At 41.9% G+C, this 22589-nt stretch overlaps 1 protein-coding gene across 3 annotated transcripts in view; it reads right to left on the reverse strand.

The window, feature by feature from the left end:
* Window positions 1–640: 640 nt before the first annotated feature.
* The window catches only part of TRAF1 (TNF receptor associated factor 1), a 28380-nt gene continuing 6431 nt past the window's right edge, over window positions 641–22589 (reverse strand). For 2 of the 3 annotated variants that reach the window (XM_072631768.1, XM_072631769.1), the window contains 7 exons: window positions 18544–18642; window positions 10929–11000; window positions 10607–10672; window positions 9334–9777; window positions 7266–7443; window positions 3502–3650; window positions 641–2444 (listed from right to left, as the gene is read on the reverse strand). In XM_072631768.1, the coding sequence (XP_072487869.1) occupies window positions 2226–2444; window positions 3502–3650; window positions 7266–7443; window positions 9334–9777; window positions 10607–10672; window positions 10929–11000; window positions 18544–18642 (1227 nt within the window). In that variant the 3' untranslated portion in view covers window positions 641–2225. The remainder of the gene's footprint in view (window positions 2445–3501; window positions 3651–7265; window positions 7444–9333; window positions 9778–10606; window positions 10673–10928; window positions 11001–18543; window positions 18643–22589) is intronic. The other variant, XM_072631770.1, reaches the window with a different exon arrangement.

A 22589-nucleotide genomic window follows, 5' to 3' on the forward strand; every position in this document is an offset into this window, starting at 1 on the left:
TTGCCCTAGACTGTGGGCTTCCTTTCCTTTAATTAGTTGTGACTTGGGTATAATTTAGGCATATACCCAATAACAGGAAGGAAGGTTAGCTGTAGCTGAAAAAAGTTCTGAGATTCTTATGCAGTCTTTATGTCTGTCACTATGTCTCCTCTTCAATCAATAGGGGAGACTGTCTAACATTGCTTCCTGCTTCCATGATGTAAGCAGGAAGGGGGGTGGTGGAGGTGTGTGAGTACTTCCAGCTAAAATCTGATCAGTCTCAAAATAAATAACCCTTCCAACTTCTGTCTAGAAGCTCTTCTCAGGCTCTGCTCTAGTAACTGTTTCAGGGCTGTCCTAGGGATTCACCATAACCTGATTCCACTGGGATACCCTTGTAAGGAAATGTTGGTGGTATACAAGATATGATTTGGCTTTTAGGGTTATTTTTCCCGAAGTATTTATACACATCATAGTAGAAAGAACCCTGGATGTAGAGACAGAAGACAGGACTGTGTTCAAGTTCCATCTTGGATGATGACTAGGTGTGAATGACACTGGACATGTCCCTCAGCCCCTCTGAGTCTGCCTTCCTTCTATAAGATGAGGATAACCATTTGTCCAGTCTCTCTCAAAGAGGTCTCATAAGGATTCAACAAAATAATAATAAAAAATAGTTTACTTTATATAGTGTTTCAAGGTTTGCAAAGCATTTTATGTGTATTATCACATTATTTTGGAAAACATTATTATCACAATTACAATTGCCCTATCAAAATGTTTCCTAAGCTTTTCCCAACTGGCAGCTCTCCTTTGGTTAAATGAATTCTGATGGTCTCGGGTGGCATTTTATTTTTCTCCAAATGGTCCCTCCATTGTTTCCTTACCTTCATGAACAGTTTCACCTTGTTCTTCTTCATCACCTGTGGGCCTACTCTGTTTCATCCCTTTCAGTCTTCCTTCTCCATATCCTTTCTTCTCCCCTTTCCAATTGCCCTTCATCACAGCCTTCTAGCCGGGGAGACCTTGCAGAACTCCCAGACCTCATAATATAAGCCACAATCTATATCAATAGATTGTCTGCTTTATGTACAGCTAGGTCTCAATTAGTGTAAACAATGAATTCCATGAATTGGTTGCATATACTCAAATTTTAAAGTTAAAATATGGTCATTGGTTCCAAACCAATGGAAATATGCAGTGCAAATTGAAATGATAAACCATTTCATGGGATTCATTATTTGTATTAATTGGGACCTTGTAATTAAAACTCACATTTCTCTAACACTTTAGGATTGACTAAGCACTTTTTTTTTCCACAATAACTATTATTGGCAAAGTAGATACTAGAACCCAGGTCTGTTTATCTCTTGAGAAATGTCATTTCCACTCCCCTCTTGTCCCTGAGACTGTCATTTCAGTAGGATTCATACTTCATCTTATTCTTACCTTAACTCACTCTCTGGTCTTCTTCTCCAGTAAGCACTTAATAAATGCTTACTCTGTCTATATCTATTCATCTATCCGTCTGTCTGTCTATCTAGTCAAGCAGGCCAGAAGGCAAGGGACAGAGAGTGCCCCAAGCTAGCATAAAGTAATTGCTGATTGCTTAAAAGAGCACACACCAACTATGAATTTGAACAGCATAATGGGGATGAGGGTGGGATGGGGATAATACTTCCATCCTAAGAGTCCCATGGTAGTAGCCAATTTACTGGACCCCAAACAGTTCCTGTGGTGATGGTGATGATGGTGGGGTAGAATTGTGAGATTACTGAAGTGAGTAAATTGAAGTTCAGAAAGTTCAATCATTTTTTGCGCAGGATTACATAGCTGGTGGATCATGTGACAGGGGGCTTGAACCCAGGTTTTTGGACTTTTTGACTTAAACCAAACCTTCTTCATGTCTAAGATGTAACTTGTTCTGTGTGGCTCAAGATAGAACAAAGAGCAGTAATTGGAAGTCACTGAGAAGGAGGTATAAGGAAGAATTTCCTAGTAACAGAGCTGTTCAACAATGGAATGGTCTGAGCCATTAGAGGTAGTGAGTTCCCCATCACTGGAAGTGTTCAAGCAGAGCCTAGATGACCACTTGTCTGGAATGCTAAAGAAGAGATCTATGCAAGGCTAGATGGCCTCTGAGGTTCTTTCCAACAGTGAGAGTGATTCTTTCCATCAACTTCTTTCTAAGTGTTTTCTTGTTCTGGCGTTCCTCTAAGGTCTGGCTGGGCCTCTGTAGCTCAGGTTTATGAGTTAGTTTCTATAATACACTTGAGGAAGACCGTATCATCTTTCACATAGGCATGTTTGGGGGACTGTAGTTTGTTCAGTGGGAAGAACATAGGGCGACCACTGGCTATGTTGCTTTCCCCCTGAGGCCTCTGGAAGGAGCCTGAGGCCGGGTCTGGGTGAAAGGAATCGGTAACGTGCTCTCTGTTGTTCTGGTCCAGCAACATGAATGTGACCTAGAGAATGATGGGAGAAAGACTGTAAGGTGCTGTGTTGGAGTCCTCAGCTCAACGCTAATCACTGTCTAAAAACCAGGCTTGCTGCAAGGGGAGTTACTGCTCAGTGGATGGAGACTTAGGGTGAGGTAGGAACAGAGGGACATGAAGAGTGAGACCATGAAGAGTGTTTTTTGGGTCAGGTAAGGCTTGACCTAGATGATACCCACATCCCTTCTATTCCTGGGAATCTATGCTCAGTGTTTAAACAGCCTCTGTTCTAAGATGCTGTTCCAGCTTTAACATTCTGTATTCTATATTCTCTGTTATTTGGTCACTCCTACCTTGATAGTTGATATTTTAAGGGACTTTTCTAACTTTAGGATTATAAAGATCATTTTTTCAGATTCCCTTAACAGTAAGAACTGTTCAAAAATGGAATAGGCTATCTTAGGAAGTAACGATTGGGTTATCACTGGAGGTCTTCAGATAAACCCTGCAAGATTGTATCAGGGTGAGTCTGTATATGTCTGTGTGTGTCTGTGTGTCTGTGTGTCAGCACTACATTACATGGCTGTTATTCTTTTCTACCTTCTTGCACCTTATCCAACTCTTATGCATCCTATATGGAACAGTTTAAATTCCATCTGCTTCGTGAAGTCTGCTCTGACCACTCCAAATCAGAGTGATTTTCTCCCTCCTTCCTCTGAAATCCTATGCACCAACTATCTGTGGGGTTCATTGGGCATCTATCCTACATTATTCTCCCTCATTGTCACACTGGTGGAAGACTTATCTTTTCTTCATCTCTCAACAGCATCAAGCCCAGGTGACTTAGCCACACAAATTAAACATGGGATCAAGGCTTAGGGTAGACTGAAGAAACATACAAAATCAGAGAATTTAGACCTGGAAGGAATTTCAACATCATCTGGTCCAATCTTGCCTACAACCCCCATTTAACCAGTGAGTCATTTGAGACTCATAAAAGTGATATGACCAAGCAACCGGCTGGCACAGGAACTAAGTAACCCAGGTTATCTGGCTCCCAGACCCTCCCACTTCTTACACCACTTGCCTTATTCCGGAAAGGCCACTCCAGGAGAGAGTCATATTCCCCCTTCATGATCACAATAAAGAGTGAAAGGTGTGTCCCCTTTCCTGTCCCATCTCCATTTGGGTAGATCCTAAGGCATAGTTTATAGCCATATCGGGCAGTGTAGAAAGCTGAAATCAAGAAAGGAGGCTGGGGTTAGTTCTGTGGGTGCTTGGTTTTCCCATATCCCTTCAAATAATACTCAAATAATCTCCCATAACAAATTAAAAATTAATTTTAATAATAGCTAACATTTATATAGCACTTAAAATTTTTGCAAAGTGCTTTATCTCGTTTGATCTCTACAACCCTGGAGAGTAAGTACTATAATTATCCCCATTTTATAGATAAGGAAATTGGAGCAGACAGAACAGACTTGTTCAGATCACCCAAGTAGAAAGTATCTGATGCAGAATTTGCACACATTTCTCCTTGATTCTAAGTCCAGAGTTCTGTCCACTGAACCACTAAGCAAATATTTATTAAGGACATACAATACATATGATGTGCTTGGGAGCAGGGATATAGAAATTAGATCTTGGTTGTGGAGAAGCCTACACTCTAATTAACGGGGCGGGGAGGGGAGGGAAGGGCTGCCGTGGTATGGCACATATACAAGGGGAAAAGGAGAGATCCAGACAAATATAAGAGGGCATTTTAAGTTCCAAGGCTTAAGGCCTTAAGTGGAGGGGCCATTAATGCCAAGCTAAAGGATTTCTATGTTACAGGCTAATTGGGAACCACTAAAGGTTTTTGAGAAAGGCAGTGACATGGCCAGACCTATACATTAGAAAGATTACTTTGGCAGTTATATGAAGAATGGATTGGAAGGGAGGCTGTTACACTAGCCTGGGAGAGAGACAGCGTGGGGCCTCTTGGACTTGGGTTAGAGAAACATTCCAACAGATGTCACTGTAAATAGCAGTTTCTAGAGGGCTGGGGGCAGAACCTTTGGTGGGCTTGGGGAGGGAGGAGGCGAGGAGGCCAGAGGAGAGACTGAGGCAAAGGTTTGACTCATCTCTAGTTTTTGAATAGCAGGAAGCCCGAGGCACAGTTTGTCTTTTCCCTTTTTGGCAAACCTCAACCTAAAAAACTGCATGTGTGTGGGGATTAGAGCTGTGTCCTGTCTGAGGCTGTACCGTCCCTGCTGCTGGGGCCTCCTACTCCAAGCTTGGAGCTGCCATCAGCTCTCTTGGCAGGACCACAGACTTGTATACACACATGCTTACAGACTCCTTCATACACATTTCTATACAAAAATACATATATGGGGAATATAGAGCAGTGGAAAGGGTCCTGAATTTAGATTCATGAGACCCAAGAAAGAATCCCTATTCTGTACAACTATACTTAGATGATCATGGGCAAGTCCCTTACCCTTTTGGGCCTCAATTTCTCCATTTCAAGATGAGGGGGTTGGACTAGATTACATCTAAGGTGACCTCTTTCAGCTCTAGCTCTATGATCACATGACCATATGATTATATATGTATATATATATATATATATATATAAAATATACATACAAACACGTATTTATGTACACTCATTCATTAGTGCATGTACATAGATGAATAGATTTCTATACATGCGTACATGCATATATAAACACACAAACATACATATATATGTGTATATATTTTTATATATATATATGTGTGTGTGTGTGTGTGTGTGTGTGTGTATTTGTATGCAACAACAGTAGGGCATATCTAAAGCTAAGGTTTCCTGGAGCTTAATATTTTCCCTGGTTTTAGAGAGAAACAGAAAAGCACTCACACTCGTTACGTAAACATAATCTATATACTCACACACATATAAATACATATATATGAGCATTCGTATACAAGCACAGAGATACAGACAACAACATTCAGACACCGCAGAGGCATGAGAAACAGGATGGTGCAGCAGGAAGGACAGTCGTCTAGGAGTCAGAAGACTGGTTCTTTCACTAATTAGATTGTGTAAGTCACGTCCTCCCTATGGATCTCAGTGTCTTCATCTAAATTGCTTTTCCTCCCAAAACCCTGTGAGATGGGTAGTGAAAAGTGTTATTATGGCCATTTTACAGATGAGTAGACATTTGTGCAAAGTTAGGTAACTTATCTAAGTTATCAAAAATGGAAGAGCTGGATTAAATGATCCTCCAAGTCTCTTCTAGCTCTAAATGCCTGTAAGTCTAAGGATTCACTCAGTCACATCACTTAGGGAATAGATAAAGCAGTGGGGGCAGTATATAACCTGAAATTCTGTAATCCTCAGACTCTTCAAGGTAGCATTATTATTTAACATTTATACTGCGATGAAATATGACTCATGCCATCAGAAATTATGAAATAAGCAGAACTAGGAAAACGGTAAACTCAATGATTACAACAATGAAGAAAAAACAAACTAAAAGCATGAAACTGACCAAGACACTTGAACCTGGAGAAGACTTTAGAGAATGTATCCCCCTCACTTCCTTCCTGAGGTGGGAAACTATGGGTATGGCATATTGCGTATATTGTCAGACTTAATTGGTATCTTTGTAGCTTTTCTTGAATTGCTTTATCTCTTTTTTTTCCTATCTTTGTTAAAAGGGATGGCTCCCTAGATAGGAAAGGGGGATATGTATGTATGTATGTATGTATGTATGTGTGTATATATAAAAATATAAACATATAAGTACATATATATGTGTATATATATGTATGTATTTGGGAGAGATGATGTTGCAAAAACAAAAGATCCATAACAATGTAATCTAGTTTAGAGGATCCTTAAAGCCAATCTCTGAATGATTGACTTTTTTGGCCAATGAGGAAGCATTGAGAGCCTTGAACAAGGGAATGAGGCCATCAGAGACTCATGTTATGCAGATTAATCTAGCGGTGGTATATGAGATGGATTGGAAGCGACAAGGGCTAGAAATGTGGAGACCAGTCAGAAAGCTATTGTAATATTCCAGGTGAGAGGTAAAGAGGGTCTGAACTAGGGTGGTAGCTATATGGATAGAGGAAGGGGGAGACAGATCAATAAAACTTGATAAAGGGATGTGGAAATAAAAGGAATAGGCATCAGAAATTACCCTGAAATGTTAATCTTAGATATCTGGGAGAATGGAACCACAAAGAAAACTAGGGAAGTGAAAAGTAAGAATGGGGTTATTTTTTTAGTGGTAGAATACAGGGGAATCATGAAGAAATATGAGTTTGGTTTTGGACATATTGAGTTTCAAGTGCTTATGGAAAAGGTAGGTGTAGAGATGTCCAATTAGGCAGCTGGAAGTCTGCCAGTCCCTAAACATTTCACTAACCACATTCCTAATAGGACAGATTTTACTCCTGGGCAAACTTATTAGCTAAGGATGATCTCCTCATCTTTTCCTTCCCAAAATCCCAAGTATATTCCCAGTGAAAAGTATCATCATGCTCTTTATTCCATTTGTACGTCCCAATTAATGCCACCATGGACATGTCCAGATATGTTAGAAAAGAATTTCAGAGATACTTGGTTTTTTGGTAGGAAGTGTGGTGTCTTGGAATCAGAAGACTTAGGCTTGAGCTGTGGTTCCATCACTTTTGAGTAAATCATTTACTACCTCTGGACCTCAGTTTTCTCATCTGTATAATGATATTTGTACCATCTATCTCATCAGGTTGTTGTGGAGAAAGCACTTTGTAAACTCTAAAGCACTATGGAAATGTGAGCCCTTATTGTTTTAGAACATGCTTCATACTAAAAAATTGTGAAGCTGTTACCTGGTGAGAACAGACTGATTATCCTTCCACATGCAGACTCATGGCATCTCCTAGTGAAGTTGGTGATCTTCCATAGGTAGACACCATCATAGGAAGCCTCCTCCAGGAGATGAAGGCTGTGCTCCAATTTGGTCAAGGCAAGGTCTTTCTGGGCCAGGGTCTGTTGCAAATCCATGACCTGGAATATAGGGACCCCATCCCAAATCAACCTCTGCAACTCTGGAGGCATTCCAATATTATTCATCATCTGGTGAGCCTCATGGCTTCTTGGGAGCATGGTAGAAGTTAGCAACATGGTGGTGGAAAAAAATACTGTACTTGGAAGTTAAACTACCTAGGTTGAAGTCTTGGCTCTCACCAGTCATGTGACCATGGACAAGTTTTAATTAACTTTCTGAGCCTCAGTTGCCTCATGTGCATAATAGGGGAAATAACACCTGTGAGATTGTTATGAAAAAAGAGCTTTGTAGTAAATTGTAAAGCACCAAGGAAATGTGAGTTATTAGAAAGGAAATGGAAAAAGTAGTGGTTCTGATCTAAGTTCAGTCTTATCTCTGCTTCTTTCTAGCTGTGTGACCCTGGGCAAATCATTCCCCACTCTGAGACTCCGTGTCCTCATCCACAAAATGGGGATAATAATATCTTCACTATACACCTTGAAATAATCCTGTGGGGAAAGTGCTCTGTGAGTCTTCAATCATCATAGCTGCATATGCCGTTGTTATTACAATTTCTGATACACACAGAGCCTAATTGGTATCATAGTAGGAGCACACATTCCTATAGCACTCGAAGGTTTGAAAAGTGCTTTCTTCCCAATTACTTCAAGAGTTGTATCATTCCAGCTGTTAGTTATCATATAACTTTTTGGGAGTCTATGCCTTGGATTTCATTAGTGTAGGAAACTCTAAGTAAGGAAATTCACTTTATCCGTTCAGAGAGGCAGCTCATCTGCAACAAGTTTTAGGGAATTACCTGGGGCATGGAGAAGTGAAGTGACTGACTCACGTAGGATCATACAGCCAGTATGTGCCAGAGGCTGAACTTAAACCCAGGTCTTCCTGCCTGAGGCTGGCTCTTTATCCTTGTGCCTCAATTATACAAATAACATAACATATATTATGATAACTCATGTTTACGTAGCATTTTCAGATCTACAAACTGCTTTCCTCACAAAAACCTTGTGAAGTAGGTAGTGAAAGTATTATTATGCCCATTTTATAGATGAGGAAATGGATTTGCCCAAAGTTATATAACTAGTGTTTGATTTGAACCCAAGTTTTTCCAGACTCTAAGTCCAGGACTTTTGCCTCTCAGCATTCTAACAACATTCAACAACTATTTTGTAAGTACTATATGTGTTCAGGGTGCTGTGCTACGGACTGAGGGAGATACAAAGTTTAGATAAAATATGCCTCTTTCCTCGGGGAACTAATAGTCTAATAGAAGTTAAAGCATAACTATGGTACATGATATTACATGATAAATGCTTTAGAAATGGCCAAGAGAAAGTACTATGTAAAGTCAGGGCTAGGATGAGGGAGGAAAAGGGGTTGCCAACTGAGGGCATAAGAGAAGACTTATCATATGTAATTAAAGTAATATAAATTATTTTATATGATGATTTTAGTTTTATAACTAGAATGGCCCTTGGAGGTCGTTTAGTTCTATCACATCATTTTACAGATGGGGAAACTGAGGTAAAGTCAAGATTTTAACCCAGACCACCTGACTCCAAATCAAGCATTCTTTTCCAATGCTACACTTCGTAACATGCAAATAACATAATATATAACACGCATTGATATGCAGTAGCATACACTATATAAACATACGTATGCTTGCATACAGGTGTGTGATTGTGTATACATACATATAGAATCATTACTTCTTTCCATATCTTATCTCCCCCAGGTCTCCCTTATCGCTGTGTCTCCCCCAGTGGTTGGCATAAGACCTTGTTGGCACCTAACAAAGGTTTTTGTGCCTAGAACAAATGAACTTGGCCTGCTCTAGCTTGTCTCTGGCTGGCCCAGACTGCAGGGCTGGACCAGCCGTGACATCTTACCCTCTGCTCTAAGCTCAGGATGAGGTCCTGGGTCAGTCCACTCTGGTGCAAGGAAGCAGTAATGGCTAGGTGGGAGGCCTCCACCTCCTTGTTCAGGACAGTCACAATATTCTCAAACACGTTCAGCTTCTCCTCCAGCTCTGCAAGCAGCTTCTCTTTCATGAACCTCTGAAGGGCTAGCTCCTCCTCAGAGTCAGAGGAGGCAGCGTGGAAATAGTCAGCCTCCAAGTCACCATTGACCTCCACAGCTCCTTGGAGTTGTAGGTCAGACAGGTTTCCCTCCAGGGGATTCACGCTTGGCTTGATGTGACTGAGACCTGATTTCCTTTCCCCTCTGTTGGGATGTGACTGGGCCTTCAGTTGGCTCACAAGCTGTAACAGCAAACTTAGGTGGTCCCTCAGTGAGGAAGCCTCATGCTCCTTCACCATTTCCTGGCTACCCTGCTGAGAGAAGGGAGGGAGGTGGTCAAGGTGAGAGGGTAGAGAAGACTGAGGGACAACTCACATCTGGGGAGATCCCCAGAGAAACAGCTTGCTGCTTTATTCCTAAGGGCAGAACTAGCTCAGGAACTGGGGTATACTCCCACAGGTGCAAAGAGAAGGGGCTGTGATTGAAATGGAGTGGGGGTATCAAGCATGCAGAAGAATGTCTGAATGAAGGAGTGAGACACTCTGATGTTATATTTTAGGAATGTTAAATACAGAGCATCCTATCAGAAATGAATAGACCGAAGATTTTCAATATTTAAAAGATCTTTAAAAGACTACAGAAAATGAGAGAAGTAGAACAAAGCAGTGATGTCATGAGGGATCTTCTAGATGACAAAGCAGCAGTGAAGCCTTAAATAATCTCAGCATTTAGAGTATTCTCTAGCACCTAAGTTCAGTCTTGGGTACCACATTTTAAGGACATTGATAAAGTGCAGTGCTTTCAGAGGAGGGTCACAACTGCAGAAGATAAGAAAAAGTAATAGTCAATTACCCAATTTACAGATAAGAAAAGTGAGGCCCAGAGAAGTTAAATGGCATTAGCAAGGGTCACACAGGTAGAAGGTAGCAGGGCTGGAGTCTGAACCCAGGTACTCTGACTCGGACGACTGAATAACAACAATGAAGGAACATCATCAAAGCTGTACTTTCAGATCAGTCTGGTAGCATGTGAAAGAAGGATGAGAGGAAGTAGTGGGGAGAAAGGGATTGGTCTTGGGAATCAGTGCTATTTGTTCAGCCTACCTATTCTTATGTTGGGATCCAAGTTCAAAATGATGCCTACCTTGAAGGAACAGCCAATATCTGCGAAGGAGCACCTACCCTGGACCTCAGCTGACACCAAACCATCCTGGAAAAAACAAAGTTCCATCACTTGGGTAATTTTCTTACAGATCCTTCCTCGTCTGTGGCAATCACCAGAAAGAACTACTGTTTTTGCATTTTTGGAAATTCCAGGCTCCTTCACGGCACAGGCCGAATCATTGTGAAACTCTCCCTCCAGAAATGGTTGCAGCAAGCTAGAGACAGCTCTACAAAGTCTAAGTGAGCAAGTGGATGTAAAGGATCCAAGGAAGAAAGGAAGGCATCTCAATGGTCTTATCTACCTTCTCCTCTGCGCTGATCTTGGTCACGGTCTGCTTGGGGTCCTTCAAGGAGATTCCTCCACATACATGTGTCTGTTCATAGGTGAAAAGGAGACTGTAATGAGACCATTTCGCTAGAGGGATCGTGGAAAAGAAAATTGTTGGAAATTAGGAACAAAGATTCCTTTCCTCTTCCCCACCCCACCCCCATCGTCTTTGGTTTATTTGTTGCTTCTTGCACCCAAGACAAACAGGGTTGCTAATACTGGGTTTATAACCAAGTCAGCCATCACAGAAAATGACTTAAGGTGTCTTCTAGTCAGTGGATAAAGCACTGGGCTTGGAATCAGCAAGAATCATCTTCATGACTGCAAATCTGGTCTCAGACACTTACTAGCTGTCTGGCTTTGGACAAATCACTTAACTCTGTGTGCCTTGGTTGATCATCTATAAAACAAGCAGGAGAAGGAAATGACAAAGCACTCCAGTATCTTTGCCAAGAAAACCCCAAATGGGGTCACAAAGAGTCCGTTTTGACTGAAACCACTGAATAACAACCATCATCATCTAGTCTAATTCCTATTTTATAGATAAGGAAACTGAGGCCCAGTAATGGAAAGGGACTTGTTGAAGGATCAGAGATCTTCTTATAGGCATCTAGATGATGAAATGGAGTTGGAGTCATGAAGACCCGAGTTCAAATCCTGCCATAGACACTTACAGGCTGTGTGGCCTTGGGCAGATCACTTCACATCTGTCTGCCTGAGTTTCCCCACCTGTAAATTAGGTAAAATAACAGCACCTACCTTATAGGGAGGTCACAGATCAAATGAGATAATGTTTTGTAAAGTGTTTTGCAAACCTTAAATTGCCATATCAATGCTAGCTATTATTTGTAAATAGACAAGCTGAAATTGAAACTAGTATTTTTCTGACTTCTATTCAGTGCTCTTTGAGGCACTAATGTCTGGATGCTCAAGGATCTGGCTTTTCCAGCAAGTTCTGATGTAGTGGATAGAGTAAGTCCTGACTGCCAGTTGCTGGCTGCTCAGTCTTGGGCAAGTTTACTAGACCTCGTCTGTAAAATGAGGATAACATTCTCTGCCCTATCTATCTCACTAGTCTGCTGTGAAATCAAGTAAGAGATACTTGTCAAAAGTGCTTTCAAAACTGACAGGAACTCTAGAGATGTTGAGTCCCTTGATAATCTGGCCCCCATCTATCTGTTGAACTCCACCTCCCATGAGGCCCCCCTCCACCTCTTACCCCCTAGTCTCAGTACAGCCAAGTCCGGTTGTTCTATAGGGCCCAGTCCAGATGCTACATCCTCTCTGCAGTCTTCCCTGAGCAGCCCTGCCCCCACTGAGCTCTCTCTCCTTTGAACTCCTATCCTATCGTGCAAAAGATGGCACTCATTGAGTGCTAGAGTATACCATGTCTGCCTGGTATTGTTTAATTTTCCATGTGCATGTCTTGTCTCCCTGACTAGTCTGTAAGCTCCTGGAGGGGAGGGGGCTGTGCTTTTCACATCTCTTCTGTACCCCCCTAATGCCCAACACATAGTTGTACCCCTAGTGGGCCCTCTGTAAATATTTGCGGACACGGAGCCTCTGGGGAAGACTGAAAACAAGGAAGGGGTGGAGAGGAAAGAGAAGGAACCAAATATTTTATAGGCTTTTAATTTGAACTAATCCATAGAAACACTGTTAGTTCTCCTTCAAAAGTGGAATAAGGAAAAAGCTCTGTGGACAATTAAGCAAAGTGGGTAAGGATGTGGAACCCAGCCCAGGCTAACTCGCAGGAAACCGTGTTTGGGTGCCTCCCCGTGGGCTCGGCTGCCCCTTCCAGGGACATGCTGTTCCCAACGCAGGAGCTGAAAACAGCAGGGAGCTCAAAACAGCTGTTCCGACGAGGCTTGGGGGGGTGGGCAGAGAAGGAGGGCAGTCGGAGGGGGTGGGGTTCGAGCCGAAGCAGGAAGTCTGCTATGCCTCAGCCAATCCTGGCAGGTAGTGGAGAGAGATGTAGGTACAACTGGAGGCTAATCCAAATAGTACCCTCCTCCAGAGGCGATGCCAGCACCGTGAGCAGCACGTATGTCTTTTTGCCCCCAAGGCACTGCACAAAATTCTGAAGGCACCTTTTGTGCCCTCCAAAAATCATTGGCATTGCTTCAGGTGAAGTGCCTAAAACCCATCTCTACTGAGCATCTTGAAAGAGCTGCTGGAATCGCAGCAGAACTTGATCCATACTCAGAGGGTCAGAGTAATTTAAATTTAGATTTGAGTCTAGAGTCAGTGACAGAATGATATGAGATAAGGCTAGAAAGGGAGGTTGGAACCACACTGGGGAGGACATTACAAGCCAGAAGAGGAGTTTGAGTTTGATTCGGTAGACAGCAGAATCATGGAATCGCAGCACTCAAGTTGGAAAGGAGCTTAGAGGCTATCTAATCCAATACGTACATTTTATAGATGATGGAACAGAAACTCAGGGAAGGGAAATGACTTGCTCAAGGTCACGTGGGTAGGAAGCGTCGGAGGCTGGATTTGAACCCAGGGCCTTTAACTCTAGCACTATTCCTCTTTACCTTTTGTACCAAAGTCCTCCAGAAATGACAGTGGCACACATTTTGGAAAGTCCCTGCCAGATGTGAGGCAATGTGTTTTACTGGAAAGAGGGGAGTCAGCAGACCTGATTTCTAATCCTGGCGCTGACACTAGTTATGTGTGATCTGGGGCAAAGGCACTTTATCTTCCCATAGGGGAGTGTATGTAAGGTGAATTTTAGTGTGAGTAAGGTGGATTTGAGTGTGTGCAAAGTGAATTTTTGCTATTATCTCTCAGAGTTCAGTTTCCCAGGATCCATAGCCATAACAATCTTCTGTTCCCAGGTACTAGATAGGAGTTCCTATAATTATGGTTCAAAACATCTCCTCCACGCTTGCGCAGAGTTATATAATTGTAAATAATATGAACATCCACCACAGCTGAGCAGTAAGATACAGAGATGGGGAGATATACACTTGTGAGGCTATTGCTAGCAATATGCCTTCTTTGTCTGATGCCCTATAAAGCAGGTAGTCACTAGTCAGTGAATGGGGAACCCTTAGGGTTGAGTGCACAAATGCTGTGTGTGCCTCAACTGACCCCCATTGAGGCTTAGGGGGATTTAGGGAAAGCACAACTTGTACCTGTCTTGATTGACCCCATGAGAGGTAGGGGTAGTTGCAACCCCCTTCTCAACCCCTATGAGAAGAATGATTAGGAAATATTGTAGGAGTCATGCTCCCATTATCTATCTCTTCTGAGAAAACTAGACTAGAATAAAGATTATTAACCCCTTCTTAGTGTCTTTCCTGTCTGACCAGATCAAGAGTGAACCTGTGTGCTGCGTTTATCTGTCTTACAGGGAGGCAAGACCAAGGGAGTGAGAGGAACTGGGCTCAAATCCCACCTCTGTAATGTTAATGAGTTAAAGATCTTCCTCACCCATTAATGGGCCTGCCCATTAAGGGAAGTTTGATTAGGGGAGATTTGTTTTGTAGGAAGGCCCACACCCTTTGTTAATTTCTAATACTGCACTGGTTCTCAAGGGTTGTGATGCCTTCTCCGTCTGAAAAGTGTGTATATGCTCTGAGATGAGGTTTTGTTTTGGAGCTGACTCTTGAAAATATTTGTTTGGCCAGATAAGACTCTGGGTAGCCACTAAAGACTCCCCCTCCCCCCCGCCACACGCCGCCCCTGAAAACCCAGATGTTGGTGCTTCTCTCTCTGGTAACTATGTATGTATATAATGGTCAGACAGTCTGTTGATCTGTGATGTATGTATTGCTTATGGTCACAGTTGGAAGCCCTTCTGTTGGTCTTTATTTCTGTTTGCATTTTCTCTGAAGTTGAGAGTGCTGATTTTTTTCCCCTGAACTAAGTGAATGATCTATGTGCTTGATTAGATTGTTGACCCCTCAAAAGTCGCTTTCCTTTTAGAGCAGATCTAAGAACCTAAGCAGATCCTCCTGTGTATGCCAGGGTCTTTGCTGTTATAACCTCTGACATTAACTATCTGTGTAACTTTGAGCATGTCTCTTCACTTCCAGGCATCACTTTCGTCATCTCTAAAATGAAGGGATTGGCCTCTTAACCTAAGACTTCAGTCTATGATCCTATGACCCTTCTGGGTCAGGTCTCTTTCTCTATAAAATAAGAAGGCTTAACTAGACAATCTCTAAGATTCCTTCTAGCCCTAGACCCCAGATCATTTGTCACAGCTAAGAGGAGAGGAAACACTGAAATATTTTTTCCTTTATATCCTGAGATATATGTGGAGTTTTGGGTCAAAATGTGGGCGGGGGAAGAGCCAATCAAATGTATCTTTAAAAAAAAAGTTTATGGAATCATTAAAAAAAAAAAAAAGAAAAGGGGAAAAAGGAAGGACAGAGAATGTTTTTTATCTCCTGGGTAATGGGGAGCCATTAAAGGTTCTTCAGTATGGAAATGACATATGCTTTAGGAAGATCAAATCTGGTATCCTTTAGAGAATGATTTAGCTTTTGTTCAAACCATTATAATCTTTCAGAAGGGCTCTAAACCAAACCCTAGAAATTCTAGCTCTTAATGAGAACAAAATGTTCCTGTGGGCCCCATCTTCTCTCCCCCATTCCTTGGCTCTTCCCATGACCATGCTGTCTGGAGCGCTACACATTTCATTTTCAGCTACTTGTGAATACTGTCCCTCTTGTAAGGGACCTGGAGCATACACAGGGAAAATGTCCTCCTTGGGGACTGTGCTTATGGCACATTAGCTCAACGTGTGAAAGAGCTTGATTTCTGAGCAAAAAGGCTTGGCCTCTTACCTTTTCAAACAGGAAACCACAGATACCAATAAATAGAAAAAAAAAATGTAGTAGGCAGCAACACCAGACTGAGGGATTGGGAACGAGGAGAAGAGCTAAGTATTTTTAAAAGGGGAGGGGGCTATCAAATAACAAAAGCTGGGAGAAACCTTAGAACACATAATATCAAAACACAGAATGTAGAATTTAGAATGGGTAGGGTCCTTAAAATATTCTAGTTCATCATACTTTTTTCACAAATGGGGAAACTGAGACACAGGGAGGGATTGATTTGCTCAAGGTCACACAACTAGCTAGTGTCAGAACCAGGACTAGAATCTACAAAGTATATACTATCCTTCTAATCACCAAGATTGGTAACTATGGTATCGGGCCTCAATCCCTCAGTTTGACTGACCTCAGATATCTAATCAGTTTCCATATTTTGTCCTTTCTAGCTTCACAGCATTTTCCCTGGATGGCCCCTTCTTTCCATTCATGCAGCCATCACCCTACCTCTACTGTGTCTTGCCTGGACTATGGAAGGAGGCTCCTAATTTGTCTCACTGTCTTTTTCACCAACCCAAGTCATTTCTACAGCCAGAAGATTGAATGTCCTAAATTGCAGGCCTGGTTATATCACTTTATGGTAACTAGCATGTAGATACCATGCTAAACTTTACAAAGCATTTTACAAATATTATCTTGTTTGGTCTTAAGAACCACCTGGGAGGTAGGTGCTAAAATTATGCCCATTTTACAGATGAGGACAATGAGGTAGACAGAAGTTAAGTGACTTGCCCTGGGTCACACAGCTGCTAAGTGTCTGAGACCAGATTTAGACTCAGGTTCTTTTGACTCAAGGTCTAGCACTATATCCAATGAACTGCCTAGATGCCTCAAGTGGCTCCCTAGTTCCTCTGCGATCAAATATAAACTCCTTTGTTTTACATTTAAAGCTCCTCAGGACCTGGCTACTACCTTTCCAGATTTGTTAAACCTAACAATCTGTCTTTCTTGCTTTTCTTCACGCAAGACACTCTATCTCCCTTCTCTGGGACTTTGCACTGGTTGTCTTCCCTGCCTGCAAAGGTCTCCCTCCTCCCTCCACTTTTTGGAATATATAATTTCCTTCAAGACTCAGCTTAAGCACCCCCTTTTGCAAGAGCTGTGCCTTCCCATTTGGCAGCTAGCTCTATATGTACATGGCAGCTGGGTGGTACAGCAGATAGAACTCTAGGGCAGAAGTCAGGAAGACTGGAGTTCAGATCCAGTCTCAGACACTTACTTAGATGTGTGACTCTGGGCAAGTCACTTAACCCTGTTTGCTTCAGTTTCCTGATTTGTAAAATGAGCTGGAGAAGGAAATGGCAACCTACTCCAGAACCCCAAAAGGGTTCACAGAGAGGCAGATATGACTGAAATGATTAAATAACAATTATATGTGCCTGCTGTCTTTCCTGATAGAATATAATCTCCTTAAGGCCAGATACTATTTCATATTTGTCTTTGTATCCCTAGCACAGTACCAGACACCTGAGTAGGGGCTTTCAACATGACTGCTGACTGATAAATAATTCTAATTGAAAGATAATTGATAGATAATGCAGTCTACTCTACATGGTGTGATTTGAGGACTTCCAGGAAGGCTGGGCTATTGCAAGTATCCCTAGTATATACTGGCATATTAATGTTAAAACTGGCTTAAATTAGAATGATTATTAGAATGTCATTCCTTGAGATTAAAGAACTTGCTAATAATTAGACCTATCCACAAGTAAAGAGGATGATTTGTAAGATAGTGAGCTCTGTCCCTGGAAAGGGTCAGAGAGAGGTTGACTGTATACTGGTGAGGATGTTGTAGGGAGGAGTTCTGCACTGGGATGGAGACTGGAGTAGAAGACTTCAGTCTCTGAATAGCATGTGGATAAGTTTTGGGAAAGGGAGAGATTCCACAGAGGGGAAACAACCTCCTGTGTGATCCACGTCTGTACCCAAGTGAACTTGCCCCAACTTCATGTTAGATAAATCAACATGTGGATACATCTACTCTGTGCCAAAAAGAAACCAAGGATAAGAATTCCCATAGGATCATAGTTTTAAAGTTGGGAGGAAGCTTAGGGCTTATTAAGGCCAGCCCTGAAATTTTCCAGATGAAGGAAATAAGACCCGGAAAGATTATGTTACATATCGAGGGTCACACAGTAAGTGTGTGAGGAGGGGCTAAAAATCAAGTCTTCCTGATTCAAAATCTAAGTCCAGTGCTCTGTCTACTCCATTATCCTGCCTTCCTCTGCCTTTGCTAGTATCTCTTGTTTTCTCACCAGTTTCATCACCAGTTTCTCTGGTGGTGGTTAGATAGCCTGCCAGACTTGGAGTTAGGAAGACCTGAGTTCAAACCCTGCCCTTGATATTTTTCTAGCTGTGTAACCCTGGGCAAGCCACTGAAATTTTGTCAATTTTACTTTCTTCATCAAGGATAATAATGAAATAATACTCATAAAGTTGTAAAACACTTTGTAACCCTACAAGAGCTATGTAAATACTAGCTATTTTCACTGATAAGACTGTTCTGGGAGTGAAAAGTACAGGAAGTACCTTAAAGGTGAATGAGCTGTATTAGGAGATAAGAGGTTTTCTATCCCCGGAGGTCTTCAAAAGAGGAGGCTGGGAGTAGTTACTTGCCCACTGTAGATGGGAATTATTTTAGGAATGGGATGAATTAGATCATCTCTGAGATCCCTTTCTATTCTGAGACCCTGGAATTCTGGGACTACATTGAAGCAACCTTCCACGCACTCTACTGACCTCAAAATTCTTCATGAGGCCAGTCCAGCTGCACCCAGAAATCACGCAATGCACGCTCAGCTCTGAGATCTCCTTATTAATGGCAGCATCAATGAAAGCCTGGGGAATAGAGAAGAGTAGTGACAATGACAAGAATCATAACCCCTTCCATGAATACTTTTATATTACTTAAAACACCTCTGCATCCATTAATTATCTCTTTGAATGCTTAACCAAACCCAGACAGAGGAGGCAGGGCAGGGTGGAGGACACACCTTCACTCCCCAGCAGGGCAGGGCAGGGCAGGGTGGGGCAGGACTGTGAATCTGTGGGCACTGCTATGTGACGTGACGATGTGCAAGACCTTCAGTTTCCTTCTTTGGAAAATGTGCTACCTACCTCAATTCAACAATTTAAAGTTCAATTCAGCAAACATCTATAAGTTCTTGCTGGATATAGAACACTGCACTAGGTGCTGGAGATCTAAAGACACCAAAGAAATAGTTCCTGCCCTTAAAGGTCTTGAATTCTACCTGGGAGATACTTCATGTACTCAGGTAAATACTGAGTACTTTACATACCTTTCTGAGTGGTAGATTACAATCACAACTCAGGTTTCTAAAACCCTTTAAAGTTTACAAAGTCTTTTCCTCACATCTCTTTTAAGGTAAATAATATTGATATTATTATCACATGTAACTAACTCATCCCCTTCATTTTTACAAATGAGGAAATGGAGGCACAGAGAAGTTACTTGCCATGGGTCACTCATTAAGTATCAGAGTTGAGACTGGCCTGATTCCAAGGCCAGTGATCTTTCTATTACACTACAATTCCACTCTGAACCTTAGACAGATGTATATCAAATAAACTCCAGGACAAGTTATTACGATGTCAGTAATGATTGTTGCCAGTGGTGGTGATGATATTGTCTTAGACTGCTTTATGAAAAGAAGCAGCACGGAGGTTTAGGAGACCTGAGTTCAAGTCCCAAATTTCACACTTAGAATAGCCTTGTAAACTCTCTGGGCTCCAGTTTCCTCCTCTCTAAACCAGATGATCTCTAAGGACTCTTCTAACTTTAACAATATTTGAGGTGCAGAAACTTGAGGACACTGAGCCTTCTGCCTTAAGAAAAAGGGCCTCAGGATTCTGGATCCTCCTCAGGATAGATACTGCCATTATGTCAATGGGGGTTGTGCTCAGGGCCATCAGCTGTCCCGGATACTTAGAAATCACTAAAAATAAAAGTCTGGGTGGACTTGCTAAGGTGAAAATACACACACAGACACACAAGAACATACAGAAAACATGTTCTTCTGTCTAAGCTATTCTGAATGACAGGCTCCCAGCATGTTCTCAGCAGTCCTGGAGAAAGCTACGGTTTCAGGGTCTGCTGGAGGGGGTTGGCCAGGAGTGCCTTGCTTAGGCAGGGCTGTTGCCTTGATGAATACTAGTATTATAAAGCAAAGGGAGTGTCAATACTGCTTTTGTACAGACTCAGCAACGGTACCTGTCCCCAAAGAGAATGGAGGCTCCTTGGCCCCATGCCTGAGAATTTGTCTCTCCAGAGCTGTTTACTTTGTTTGGGAACTGCCAAGGACTTTAAGGACTTCTCCTTTTTGGAAGCCCCAGTGAAGTTAATTTGGTGCCATTTCAAGGGCAAAGGAGCTCCAGGAGGATTGTGTACCTCCTGGTTAGTGCTGTCCCACCTGTACCCCTGAAAGCTCAGACATTCCCCTCTGCCCAGCAAAATCCCACCTAGCCTGTAGGATCTGGCTAAATGCTCCTGTCCTCTATAAAGCAGCCTGATGGAGTGGAAGGGAAATTGAAAGAGGGAGGTTCTAACCATGGCTCTGCCAGAATTTCAGTGATGGGCCACTGAGAGGACTCAGTTTCTTCATCTGTAAAATGAAGGGGTTGAACTAAACAAGCTCCAGGATCCCTTCCAGAATTGATATTCTATGTTCTGATATTCCATATTCTAAGCTCTCATCCGGTACTGACATTCTGGGTTCTAAGCTCTCTTTCAGCTCTGTCATTCTATTTTAAAACCCTTTGTAGCTCTTTTGTTCTATGTGCTGACATTGTGGGTTCTAAGCTCCCTTCTAGCTCTGACATTCTATGTTTAAGTTCCTTTCCAGCTGTAACATTCTATGTTCTATGGTCCCTTTTAGTTCTAACCTTTTGATATAACCTGTGATCTAAGCTCCCTTCCCACTCTACCATTCCATGTTCCTAGAATACTACAGTCTTCCCATGGAGTCAACCAAAAGTCAGGTTTGGTGGAACAGCTTAATAGACTTCACTATAATGCTTTGCACCATTAGAATGGACTCTGCTCCCAAAAATCTTGTCTAAAGGGGTTTAATTACTGAGGTAGAAAAAGCATCTTGTTATACAAAGAACTATATTTTACTTAAGACCTGACATAATACTTATCCTAGGATAGATTTAAAGCTTAAAGGGGCCTTAGAGATCTAGTCTACCTTCATCATTTTACATATGAGGAAACTGAGACCAAAACATATAAAGTAACTTTCCCAAGGTCAAAAATAGTAAGTAGCAGAAGTAGTATTCAAAGCCAGATTCCAAATCTAGCACTCTTTCTGCTACAACATTTTGGTTCTAAAAATCTCTGGAAAGAAGGTGCTCTGACTAAACATACTTCCCTTTTGTTCTACAGGAACTCTTTCTCCCTACAATCTCTCAAGTCTTCCTGTCACTTTCCCTTTTACTTTCTCTGGGGCCACTTGTAGTACTTTCACCTATGAGGAGGGAAAGGAATAAGCATTTATACAGTACCTACTATGTGCCAGGTACTGTGCTAAGTGCTTTACAAGTATTATCTCATTTAATCCCCACAACAATCTTGGGAGTGCTATTATTATCTGCATTTTACAGTTGAAAGAAATAGAGGCTAAATGACTTGTCCAGGGTCACACAAGCTAGGAAGTATCTGAGGCAGGATTTGAACTCAGGTCTTTTCTATTCTAGTACAATCACTCTATTCACTATACTGCCTAGCTGCCTCTAAGGGGCCATGATCAGAGAATGCCCAGCCTTTGTTCTTCTAGTTCAGAGACTGTTTTTTAATTGTTGTTTAAAACTAAGCTAGGTGGTAAAGTGGATAGAATGCCAGACCTGAAGTTGAGAAAACTTATCTTTGTGAGTTCAAATCCATCCTCAGACACTTACTAGTGTAACTTAACCCCAGTCACCTCAGTTTCCTCATCTGTAAAATAATCTAGAGAAGGAAATGACAAACCATTCCATTCTCTTTGCCAAGAAAACCTCAAAAGGGGTCACAAAGAGTTGGACACAACTGAACGACAAACAAAACTGAGCTAAGCAACGTGGCCAAAATAATTTCTCACTATTCAACTGAGTTTTCAGAGGGAGAACTTCAAAAGACAATCAGAGGACAGACCTGACCTTGTCTAGTCTAATGCCCTGACCCCCAATATTGGAAAATGAATCACAGGGACCTAAAAGGTCACCTAATTTAACTACCCAGTTTTGTAAATAAGGAAACACATACTCAAAGAGAGAGAGAGTGGTCTAAAATCAGACATCTAGGCAATGACTGAGCTGGGATCAGGATTCTAGTGTTCTCATGGCCATCCTAGAGCTCTCTACATCACCACTTTGAGCCCTACATGGTGGAAGCCAAGGCTCCTCGACTTTGCAAACAAATTTTCAACATCATTTGCCCATTTAATAAGGTTTAGATCTGGAAAAGACCTTAGAGGCCATCTAGTCAATGGGGTTCATTTTTTTGCAAGGCAATCAGGGTTAAATGACAACTAGTAAGTGCCAAACGTCTGACGCTGGATTTAAACTCAGGTCCTCCTGACTCTAGGGCCAGTGCTCTATCTATACCACCTAGTTGCCCCAAGTCAAAAGGTTCTTAACATTTTTGTGTAAGTAATAGGTCCCTTAGGCAGTCTGGGGAAGCCTTTTCATAATAATGTTTTTAAATGCTTAAAATTCATAGAATTGCAAAAGAAACCAATTCTATTGAAATAGTTATAAAATACAGATATTTTTAAAAAAAGCTCAGATCA

Source organism: Notamacropus eugenii, chromosome 1, assembly GCF_028372415.1.
Source record: "Notamacropus eugenii isolate mMacEug1 chromosome 1, mMacEug1.pri_v2, whole genome shotgun sequence".
NCBI classification, from domain to species: Eukaryota; Metazoa; Chordata; class Mammalia; order Diprotodontia; family Macropodidae; genus Notamacropus; species Notamacropus eugenii.